We start from the raw sequence: 12815 nt of genomic DNA, 5'->3' as shown, positions 1-12815 counted from the left end.
CCCATTTCTGGTCATGAAGATGACATTCTGAAACTCCTAGTGTGATTATCTGAAGTGCAGATAGAGCTACCTTTGCCACCTGGCAGTGCAGTAACACGAATACAAACGATGGTCTCAAAAATGCTGTAAATTACAGGTGAAATTATGTAAACTCTTCACACCAACCACAGCAAACTTCTCAGAGTCAGGATCAACAGTCAGACCACAGAGATCACCCAGTCTTTAAGTGATGCTACAGTGTCTGCAACAGTCAGAATATTAGCTAATGGGTATATTCAGCATACATAATTCCAGAAAGAGGGAAAACAGAACCTGAATACAACTCTGCTTCCAGCCAATGTAAACACAGACCTCTGTTACACTTACTAGTGGAGAGAAAAAGAAGTCCTAGTGGTAAAATTCCCATATGTGGAAGATGCAGCACTACAGTTCACACTTTCACCTAAAGTATGAGAGCGATGATCTTCACTGGAACACTGTAAAGGCCAACAGCAAGACAACAACAGAGCATTACTTGCTGTGGGATGGAAAGCGGCCACCTGGACCACTGCCCTTAATATACAAGTCATTCAGCTAGCACTTACACATGATGAAATGGCTGCAACATGCTGTAATTTCAGATTCTGAGGTGTTTTGCCAAATGTTGGACTTCATCAAAAGAAATCAGTAATAGTTTTGCTATAATTTGAAACTATATCCCAAACTGATCACCAATACCTGTCCTTTCTCATTTCTATTGGGTATGCCAACAGATTTTATTGGTATCTAGTAAATTTGAAAGAGATGCTATCAAACCTAGAAAATACCCACCTTTTGACTTGCTGGACTGGAGGAGCATTTGTAAAACAAGTTATATCAGTACACCCAGCAAGGTGTTCAGCAGCTTTATCTTTCACAGTCATGAACCCTGTGCCCTCTGCACCATCCAAAGTAAGAGATAAGAGCTCTAAGGCAGGTGTTATGACAATTGGTGCTTTTGTTTTTAATAAATATTGCAAAAGCAGAAGAAATGGACTATGAGACCCTAATAAGCTCCACCAATTTATTTACATTGTTAATGCAAACCAGTGTAAATGTAATACTTTTATTTGGAATCTCATTACTATGACAGAAACAACTATCTCAGTAAAATACACCTTTTTTATCCTCCTCAAAACATGGCCACTAATTTACACTATTTCCCAACATTTTTATTTTAATTGTAATCAAGTTCTACATGTTAATCATGTAGAACTTACAGTTACTGCATCTTCTCCTTCAATGTTTTTCTGTCCTACTTCACCATCTCACGTCTGAGTACTTAGGAGTACCGCCTAGACCAAAAGAACCTCCATTACTATTACCAGACCATTTAAAATTACTCAAGTAATTTTTAACTTCAGGTTTTATCTATTTTTTTTCTTTACACCTGACCCACCTGACAGAATTTTGCAGACAGGAAATAGATCTACAAATATTGTCAGCTAACAGGTGCTCAGTCAAAAACACTTCAGAGGTATTGGTCATACCACAGAGGGACTGGAAAGAACTAATTGCTCTTTAGCAACAACTAGCTAACTAGTAACTCACTCACATAGCAGACTAGACAAGGGAAATCTTAAGATGCCTTTTATTTCTTGACTATCTGCTCTCCCAACGACTACATTGGGTCACATCTGTACCATAGTGGGAGAAGGGCAAAAGGAAGCACCACCAGCAAACCCATAATTGCTGTTATCTTGATGGTGCAAACAGTACGGAATGCTAGCACTTCAGGCAAGGTTAGGGAAGGTTAAAGATACCGGATATGTAACTGGGATAAAAAAGTACCATGATTAAAAAAAAAAAAAAAAAAGAAAAAAAAAGAAAAATTAAAACAATCACAAGGAAGTTTAAGCATGAAGGTCAACAACACAGTGCAAACTCTTGAATATTTTATAAATTTTTAAATGAAATATTAATTACCCACCTTAACGCCAAAGTGTAGGTTCCAGGTTGCCGTTGGCTTTCACGAATGAGATAGCTTCCCTCTGCAACACTTAGTAATTGGTCAGCTTCCTCCCTTGAGATCATCCCATGGAATCTAAGGAACAAAGACTTTTTGAAACACATGCCTTTTCACTTTTAAATTGACTTTTCCTCTTATTTCAAAAACCACCAGCCACAGTAATTCCAAAAGAAACAAACATAAAAATGATTGATTTGTAGGAATATGCAGCTTAAATTAATCTACCTCTGCCTGCATTTCAAGTCACTTGAAACGGTTTAGAAAGGCTTCTGTGAAACAGTAACCATGAAACACGTACATTGCTTTTTAAATCTGCCAATTTAATACATAGAAATAAATCCATTTTCTCCTGCTGGCTTTACTTGTGGCAACTTGTTAAAATCTTGGGAATTGCATGTAATCTCAGTAATTATTGGTGTAATAACCTAGGAACACCACACATCTTTTACCAAAATAAACACAAGTAAGATCTGCTTTGTTTCCTCACACTAAATCTAACCATCTTTGTCTTAGCAAACTGGAATAGAAGACACACACACATACAGACACACACTGTGCATTTACATTGCATTTGTGATACAAATATTTTTTTCTCCTGCACACTAAGATCTTTTGCAAAAGCCAGCTGGAGGGGGAGGCAGACAAAGACAACCTTTTTAAAGTATACAAACATATGTTTTTCTCACTTAAGGTAGCACTCCATGACATCCATATTCATCAGAAAATGCAGCTGTAATTTTAGGCAGACAAAAGCGATAATACTGCCTGAGGTTGTGCAAGACACACTGCTGCAAAACACACAGAAGAAATAAAACACCCAGAGCAAACCCTAGCAACCTTTTCAGCAGCTATTATCAATCAAGATGTATGCATAAACCACTTTTGGAGATGTATGTTACTTACTCTCTTCCATAATATTTGGGTCTGTTCTCTACCTAGAAGAAACAACAGAAATGGTAAGGTTTAGTAACATGTGAACCCATACAGTAAGCATACTGCCCATAATATAGTATTAAAAATAGAAAAGGATATAATGTGAAAGTACAGACAAAAATCATCTCCTGTCCCAGGATTTTCCCTGTGGATGGAATATAGGAAAAGCAAACATATACCTTTGGGAAATGTTGCACTTGAATTACTTAAAATAGCGAGGAAAAATGATCTGCTTAGACTATGTCATCCTCAGAGCTCTGATAATACAATCTGATGGCATTAAGTATTGTACAAATTGCCAAAGAGGGGAAACAAAAGATTGATTTCACGAGTGTAAGCGTACTATATTCTTAAACTGCACTAATATAGTGAAACATCTATAAAACTCTTCAATTTACAAGTTATCTTCCATCATAGAGCTGTTGGTGCCACTGCTGCAAGAAGTTAAGTCACGACCTTATACCCTCAGAATGAGGGGCAAGTAGTAAATGAAACAATGAAGTGCCAAAGTCTTTTAACTTCTTGACTTCACTAAACTGTGATCTGTTGTATCACCTAAAAAACCTCAACAACTACACATGTATTACATTGTGTAGCACCAGTCCTTACGCTCGCTTGAGACCACATGGAATAAATGCAGACAACATGCAAGGGTGTCAGAACACAATTAGCTGTTTAAGCATTTCAAATGAAGTAACTCATCTGCAATTGTCCAGGAAGTTTAGAAACAGGTGAGGAACTGCAGACCTCCCAGAAATCAGCTAAATAATCTAAAACGCTGGATTATCCCTCCTTACTAAATTTGAAGGAGGAAACTCTTTGGGGAGGAAACTTCAACAATGATACAACCTGAACTCCAAGAGTATAAAACAAGCCAGCTATAATAAACCACAAAGTATTCACAGTAAACTGCACAGTAAACTTCAGTTACTTTTTTCCAAAAGTAACTTCTTTTTTTCCAGGGGAAAAAATAAAAGAATAAAATAAAATCAGCACTTCTCTCCAGTTATCTCAGCAGAGTATAAAGATTTCAGATGCCCAAACCAACAGAAAATACATCCTAGTGAACAGTCTAATATCAGCTCTTCCACATTCTCGGCAAATAAAAAGCTATTGTGATGGTTCATCACTTTTGGAAAACTCATTTCAACAGTAGAAAGATTTATTATGTTCCAAAAGATTTCATTTCTTACATACCAGCAAACAAGAGTTGCTTAGCGTGATAACTGTTTTCAGAGGGCTTGAAGAGACTGGATCATTTCAGAAGAGAAAAAGTCTCACATATTTTTCCTAAATGTAAACTATTTCTTCAATAGGTAAACAGTGACATGAATGGAGAAAAAGTGAAAACATGTTGTGGCTACTATAGACACTTGCAACAATTCCTAAATAAAACCCTCAAAACAAGACACTAGTCTTGTCCTGAGTAAGTTTTTGTTGTCTATTCAGATTTTATGTTTTTCTCAGTGAATGAATTACATGGATGAATTATATGACAGAACTGGGAAATCTGTATAGGCAACAGCTTTCTATTAAAAAAAAAAAAAAAAAAAAGAAAAAAGGATTAGTAATGTGACAGGGCATCTTCAGAGTATTTGCAAGTCCTAAGACAAATTATAATATTATACTTCATGTGCAAACAGTTGAAAATGTGAACTGGCAGCCGTCTGGAGCAAAGCATCAGAGGAAAAGCTCCACGGGACCTCCAGGCAATTGTAGGTAGGTTTGCAGTTCATCTTGGTGGATGATGAGTTAAAGAAGAAAAGAACTTCTTAACTTTGAATCTCTACTGATCAGTTTCTACCAGCTTGCAAAAACTTCAGTATAAATGTTGATGTGTGACACTGTTTGCTTGTATAAGACTTGGTGCAACTGGAATCCAAATTCACAGAGTTTTATTGCCTGGTTTGGGGTATTTGGGTATTTTTCCACAACTTTTATATTTATGATAATATGGGGGGGGGTGTGTTTGACATTTAGATTAAATGCATACATTTAGACTCCAAGGCAACTCCATTAGAACTCAGCAGGAGCCTTATAGTCCACTCAGAAGTAGCTGGGCTTACATACACATTTTTGACTTCTTGAGACTTTATTTATGGGGAAAAATTCCTATTGCTGTTTGTTTAGCCTGGCCTTGGCACAGTTTAAAAAATTTGCTTCTAACTTGGGAAAAAGAGATTGATGAGATATGTGCTTATTTGTATAGCACTGATGCAGAGGCCACAGTAAAGATTCAAGCCTCACTACAATACCCAAAAGACAGACAAAGGTCAATGAGATCTCCAACATTGCTCTATTTCTGATGTTTTTCAAACTGAGGTGTGAAGCAAATGAAACCAAGTTTATGAACAGATAAATGCAGCACATTTGGCAAGTGCCTTACAGAAGCAGTTCTTTTGAAAAGAGCTTAGTTACCATGAAAATTATGAAGTTATTCTGGGTGAATATCATAAGAATAAAGCCATCTTTGAGAACAGCTCCAGCAAGGGAGTGCATTTTATGTGGCTGGTCTATGCTATGCTTCTTGACTACTCAGAGGCCATTTTCACAAGATGGCAGAGAGATGCTGTTTAACAGGCTAGCACTGAATTAGGATGAAGCCTCATAATAGGATGGACAAGGTCAGTGATTTTAACAAATAAGACAAATGATGAAGAGAATTACTTTTCCTGTATAGAGTTATTTAAAATTTATCATGCAGTGCCTTCATACAGCAGTCAAGGATGCCCTAAATATGCCTTCATGTCCACATGCGCACAGGTGTATATAAAAGATTACATGCACAAGTACAAATTCCAGAGAGGCTATAAAACATTAATTCAGCAAATAACATTATAATTTGGACATAAGCCCCATGCAGAAGGCAAACAGATTTAGAATGCTACAGAATCATCAAATCTACAAGCGAACATCAGACAGCATTAAAAACCTTGTTCCTGCTGCACCTTCACAATGGAAAAAAACTGCAAATTAATGCAATGCTCTTTTTACCTCAGTGTAACTCCACTGATCTGTGTGTTGCTCTGGTATAAAACTGGTGTGATACAGCACAAACTCCAGAATTTCATGTTAGTAGGTCACTTTGTAGAATACACCCCTCAGTACCACCATTCATACAACAATTATTCTTTAACATGTGCTTTTTCTCCTCATCATCACTCTTGCTTATGTCAACAAGTGGAATAAGATTAGGTAAGGTAAGAGAAACTATTTACATGCTAATACCTTAGCAAATTACATGTTGTTCCCTCCCACTGACCTCTTTGATGTTCTTTGGACCAAAACTCTCTTCCTAAAGTTTATGAATTTGTTTACACAGCTGAATAATTCAACCACTTTAGAGAAGATTCTACTCCCCACTGACTCACGCATGGCTGCTAATAAAAACCCAGCTGAGAAAGAACAGATCACAAAGCTCAACACTAGCAGGAAAGGCTGAGACCAGAGAAAAAGGTTAAACACTCTCGCTGAATATATTTTCACATCAAATCTGGCTCAGCTGCATAAATTGCTCAATACTTACAATGAAAACCAGTTAACTGCATTATAACAAGTGAATGCAGAAGTAGGAAAAATGCATTGATGACATATGATTTCAATTTTAACTTTATTAGGTAAAAATAAGCTCCAAAAGACTTTTTTCTTTGGTAAATGGATTCTCTAATGAGAAAAATCCGTATTTAATATGCTCTGTTCTGCAGCTAGATACCTGCAACTGACTTATTCTTTCATAGTTCTATTTTGTTGTGTCATAGTTCTATTTTTGTGTCAGTTCCTAACAACTGCAGGTTTTATTTCTCAGTTTCTACAACAACGTTCACAGTGCAGATACAGGTTTACTCTGCAGAGCTCAAGAAACTACTTGAAAATGCAGAATGTCTCTTCTTTTTTGTTTGCTCTGGCACAGGCAAAGTTTTACACTTACTTAAAGTCTGTCAGATGTTATCTTGTTTTGGAATAAATTTATAGAAAGATGACATTATAGACACTAATGTGTGGCATTTCTTTCTTCAGTGATGACAAGACTTAGCAGAGCATTTTAATTGATTTGTACTTTCAGCAATTCCCCCTTGACTCTGACAGACTACCTATTTATAGAATCAGACTAGGATGACCTCTCAACGTAGCGATGCAGTATGCTCAGATACCCTTCAGAGTGTTTGGATTATCAGTTCATGCAGGACCGCTTCCCCACAGCAAAATTTCCTCCCTAAAACAGTCCAATTTTTCAATTTGCCACCTGGATAATAGCTAGTACAATTCTATAATTAACAGTATTAAAATCCAGTGATGATGAGGATGAGAAAATTTTAGTGGTCAGTGTGATTTGTATTTGAAGAAGCTTTACACAGACACTTTTATACTTCACTGGCAAGAGCAGATGCTTGACTTGAAAAACAAAGGCAATGAAGATCTGACCAGTAGCTGAAGGATTTCCAGCATTCCAGAGGCAGAAGACATCTTTGATTTTCAGATGCCATAGAGATATTTATACCTCTGCCTATTTCACTGGACAAGCTAACAGGGTTCTAAGAAATACTATGAAGGAGAACTTAGTATCAAATTTGCTTGTGACTTCTTATCACCCAGGGAAAGAGACCCCAAAACTCTTCTCTGCAGTCAAAGTAGATGGGCCATAATACCAACAGATCTTATTGAATAAGATGGACCCCTTTATCAGTTTACAGCTTCTCCCTAACTGCAGGGTACACATGCAATGTGCAGGCAACATGCCAAACAATTATCACTGTTACATTACTTGCTGTAACATTTTCTTAACTGTGCTGATACTTGCTCACTCCTTACATTTATATTATGTATTTTGGATTTGTTTCTATTATGTTATTACATTGGTTTTTTTTTAAGAAACCAAAGCATATATAGAAAAATTAAGGTTCTATATCTGTAAGAATTAAAACATGCACAACTGAGGTTCTCCAAGCATCTAATTGAAGAAACTGAAGAACTGGCTTTCATCATCACAAGAGCCAGGTAACTTCGTAAGTATACATTGTAAGTCTGTCACTACATGAATAAACAACAGGAGGGCTCTGAGAGAAGACTCTGCAAATAACAGACTAAAATAACTGTACTTTAATGAACAGTGTCAGAAGACTATAAAAAACCCCTCCTAAGTTTCACAATATAGAACAGAATTAGCCAGGTTAGAAAAGACCTCCGAGATCACTGAGTCCAACTTATCATCCAACACTATCCAACCAACTAAACCATGGCACCAAGCACCCCATCCAGTCTCCTCTTAAACACCTCCAGTGATGGTGACTCTACCACCTCCCTGGGCAGCCCAATCCAAAGGCCAATCACTCTTTCTGTGAAGAGCTTCTTCCTAACATCCAGCCTAAACCTCCCTTGGCACAGCTTGTTTGTAGGTATACCTACACACATACTAGCACTTCTTCAGCAGTGAAAGAAGGAAGGAAAAAGCAACCGTTCCACAGCACTTCATAAACACAATCCATTTGAGGCAAAAAATAAAATACTTCATCCTATCCAAGAGAGCACTCTGTACAATCACAATTTGCATTACAAGATGAAGCTCCTACAAGACTTCAGATATTTTGTATATTAACATAACAAAAAACTATCATAGAGCTCACACAAAATAGAAGATAACCTTCCTAATAATGTTGCAATGGGAATAAAAAAATTTGGAAAACCCCCCCATTTTTCACAGCTCAGATCTTATCCTTGAAATCTCCACCCCACCTTATTTGAGGTAAGCAAGGTATCTGCACAACTTTTACCAAGAATGCCCCCACTTGGACCTTCATTAACAGCAGAAAAACTGGTTAAAACAAAGCTTTTTGCTACAATGCTTCTTGTAAAATTAATGTATTGTCTTTTTCCATAGCTGTGTCTTGCTTAAGCGCAGTCAGCTCTATACCTATACCACTTATAAAAATACCAATTATCAAATTAGAAAGGAAAACAAGAGTGCTTCCACTAAGTGCAGCATTCCACTTCTGTTAAATCTCTGCTTTTTATCTTTAAAAAAATGGCAGACTACTTCATGGAATCACAAACAGGCATTTAAAAAGACAACAAAAGAAATTTAATTCTGTAAAGGAATCCTCCTTGTGATCTGACTGGAAGCTGTTAACACTCCTAATAGTTTTGTGTCCCTTTGTATTTAAGGCTATGTCAAAGTGACCAACAGATTTCAAAGATCAATTTCCTTTCTCTTGGCACACGATAAAAATGCTTAAGTTTTACTGCAGCAATGTAATAACTTGCAGTGGTTATTCAGCAAGAGGTTGTGTTTTGTAACACTGCCTAACAAGTCAAGCCTAACATTTTGGCATTTTTGAAATTGAAATTAATGTTTCCCAGGCTCCTAACTGAAGCTGCAAGAGAGATGTAGTTATGAGTAAAATCTTACTGGTATGGATGTTTGGTATCAATTAAATCCTCCTGAGGCTCTGGAGGGTGCTGCTCTGCTGGATGGCAGCTCAGGGCATGCTATCAATTTGAGGTTTGCCTGCCCTATGAGCAGGTGCTTCTGCATCATTGTATATCAACAGGATCCTGTCGTTACTGTTTGGATCCTTAAAATCTGTGGCTTTAGTAGCTTAGCTACTAGTGTTAATCAGTTTTAAGTACTACAACTCAAATAGCAGCAGGGGAGGTTTCAGTCTTCCCTGTGTTGATTTATTGCACACACCTAGCAGCAGTGTGTGCATAGTTCCCCTGTACAGTTCTAGTTTTACTTCTGTGAATTTCTGACCCAAAAAGAAGAAGAAAAGGCATGTTTCCATGTATCTGAGAACTAAGAATCAGTAAACAAGTCTCAGGCATACACATCATGCTCAAAATGCTTTTTAATTCATTTTCAGATTAAATGGATTTCCAGGTACCAGTGCCCCAAAGGTACTTACTGAAATCACAGCACCAAGTGTCCCCAGGAACTGCTGTTTGAGTTGGACATCCTTAAGAACAGACTTGGAATTACCAGACTCTGTAAAACTGAACCTTTGTAATACCCACCTCTCGTGTGCAGGTTATCCTCCTAGGATGAGGAGCTTCCTGTTGTAACTGATACACTGGGAGAAGGCAAAAGTTAAATTCTGGTTAATACAGGATCATTGTGTAAGTTAGGCATTTTAACATTAAATATGGCTATCTAAACAGGCAAGATTCAATTCAAGGATACATGTATCCAGGTCTCAAAAATTACTTACAAGTGCTCACAAAAAAGACAATGTTGCTAGCCAAAACAGGATTAGTGATTATCTTCATAATCAATTACCCAAGCACTACAGAGTAACTAGGTGAAACTTAGCAAGTTTCCACTGATCAGATCAGAAAAGGAATCATGACAAGCACAAGTTGAATTTCATTAATATGTCCAATCAGGCTGTTCTCAGACTTTCTTCAGTAAGCAAATGGAGTCCTATCCTATTACACTTGGCACACACTCAGCCACCTGAAATACGTTGAGACTTTACAAGAATCATTCAGAACTTTGCAGAATGAAACCTTCTGCTTTTGCCATTGTTTATTAATGATCTCCCTGGAAAAAAAAATGAAAAAAAAAAAAAAAAAAACAAAAAACAAAACCAGCCTTTGCACTTGCAGATCTAAAGATATCAGGAATTGAGTACCAGAGTAAAGCAGTTAAGGCCCAAATTATGAAATACACTTACTAGTATCTTCCCTCTCACTTTTTTTTTTTTTTTTTAAATAAGCCTCATCAAACCAGAATAAATTTTAGGACCTATTTGAAAATCTAATGGTACTGACGTGCAGACTTCCTAATATAATGCCAAAGGAGTGACTTTCAACTTCCGTCCCCTCAAAGAAACTTGGTTTGACAAGACACCTTCAAAATGAGTCTGTCAGCCCTATGTTAGTATTTGAATAGTATTCAAGAACTGATAAAATACGTATTTTGAATTGTAATCCTTTAAATTATGTTTCAATTGTAAATACTAACACCAAGGTCTAGTAAAACGTGCTGCCATCTTCTTCATGTATTTATTTAATCAATAAGATTTGACCTCATTACACTTTTCATCTGATCATGACTCTTTTCCACTGATACATGTATTTATGTGCCAAGTTACATGGGAACAGAGACACTGGCAAGATGCTTGATGATACAGCAATCGTAAGATGAACTGGAAAAGTTCACTCCCTTTGTTCCAAATAAAAAAAATAATTTTTTTTCCTGATGTTATTAAAAATAAAAAAATATATATATATAAATAAATATCAATCCTTACTATTATGTACTGGCATTACAAAAATGATTTTTGCAAAAGGTGAAGAACAGAGCACTCGTATATAAACCAGTAATTTTCATTTCAAGCACAGTGGGACCACTTATTTTGCCAGCACACAGGTTCCCTAGTTTCCATTGTTAAAGCAATACTTGATGTCACTGGGCCTTGTCCATATCTAATTCTGAGAACTGTATAGGCAAGTTCAAAAGAAAAGAAAAAAAGTAATCATGGATTTCTCTGAGATTCACAGAAGAGCAGTGGAGACTCATGATCAGTATGCTCCACAGAAACTGGCTAAGAACAGAGAACTGCTTCCCATTTTACTTCCAGCCAGGCTGAAAAGGTTTCCTAGAAGGCAATTCTTCTCTAATGGCAGATCTTTCTCTGCTTTCAGTTAAAAGCACAGCAGGTAGATGAGTTACAAGCCAAGATGCCACCTCCTCCTCTAATGGAGGCATGCAATGCAACAGTTCCAACAGCGGTTTCCCTGCTGTAATTATTGCCAGGGAACAAGATATTCCTCTTGACCCATCATGAGACAGAAATATACTCAAATCCCATAACTGCATTTAGTTCTGAACCACAGCAGTATTATAGGATTCTGAATGGATACTTATTTGCATGTACCCAAGACTTCAGCTCATGGCAAGAAGCCAGTTAAGATTTGGTATTAGACAGGTTGGACCCTCCTGCTATAGATTATGGCATGGAATAAAATGAACAAAGAGGCAGTGTTTCCCAAACTCACAGAAGGTACAGAGCTGTGATACACTGTTAATACTGAGAGCAAAGAACACATATCTCAGCAAGAAGTACAAATACGTATTGTAATGGTGACTAATGATATTTAGTAGCAAAGAGCAAAGTGTCTCAGTTTTATCTTTTAGCTCTCTGCTGCAAGAAAAAAGTTTTCATGCAAATTCTTTAATGTTACAGGGCTGACCTGGCATATGACAAGCTACTGGTGTGATAAATGATGATTCAAAAGACAGACAGATTTTGCCACCAGATTCACAAACAGACCAAGGTCTCAGCTGTCTTAATTACATGACAATGATTGCGCATGTTGGCAATTATTATTATTTTTTTTTTTTAATTCAGAGTCATCCATCTAAAGGAAGTAAAATTTTCTCAGGTTTGACTTAGGGGAATAAAACAACCCACACAACCAAAACATCAAGAAACAAAGCAAAAAAACCCAAACAATCACCACCCCCCACACCCCTCCCCCCGAAACTGTTGAAATACTTACAATAAGATTTCCAAACAGGTGGTCTATATTCATCAGTATCTGAAAGAAAAATGACAAATCTTAATGCTGCATTGGAAATATTTTAACACAGAAGTAACTCTGCAGAAGCACTTGCAGATTTAAAATAAACACTGCACTTCAATTCTGAAATTATTTTTTACTACCAAAGGATAGAACAACCTGTTAAAAGTTCCCTCTCTTCATGTAAACTGAAAACATGGAAAAAGTAGGTTTTTTAGACAGAGAGATGAAAGATATACACGTATTTGCAAAGTGGCAAATACACAGATCACAAGTCAAAAAACTGGGGTAGGAGAAGGGGAACACAACTATGTATCTGTAAATTTCCTTTTAAATCAAACCAGAAGGATTTTTTAATCTCAATTTATACTCCAAC

The 12815-nt window shown here is 36.8% G+C and overlaps 1 protein-coding gene across 1 annotated transcript in view; it reads right to left on the bottom strand.

Annotated features, from left to right (window-relative positions):
• CHN1 (chimerin 1) overlaps window positions 1-12815 on the bottom strand; it is a 100198-nt gene that overhangs the window by 67126 nt on the left and 20257 nt on the right. The window contains exons 2-5 of the mRNA XM_054174292.1: window positions 12419-12457; window positions 9929-9984; window positions 2891-2922; window positions 1949-2062 (exon numbers count right to left, since the gene is read on the bottom strand). Coding sequence (XP_054030267.1) covers window positions 1949-2062; window positions 2891-2922; window positions 9929-9984; window positions 12419-12457 — 241 coding nt within the window. The remainder of the gene's footprint in view (window positions 1-1948; window positions 2063-2890; window positions 2923-9928; window positions 9985-12418; window positions 12458-12815) is intronic.

Source organism: Dryobates pubescens, chromosome 2 (genome assembly GCF_014839835.1).
Source record: "Dryobates pubescens isolate bDryPub1 chromosome 2, bDryPub1.pri, whole genome shotgun sequence".
NCBI classification, from domain to species: domain Eukaryota; kingdom Metazoa; phylum Chordata; class Aves; order Piciformes; family Picidae; genus Dryobates; species Dryobates pubescens.
The sequence above is the reverse complement of the archived record's forward strand: the minus strand, read 5'-3'. Positions and strand labels throughout refer to the sequence as shown.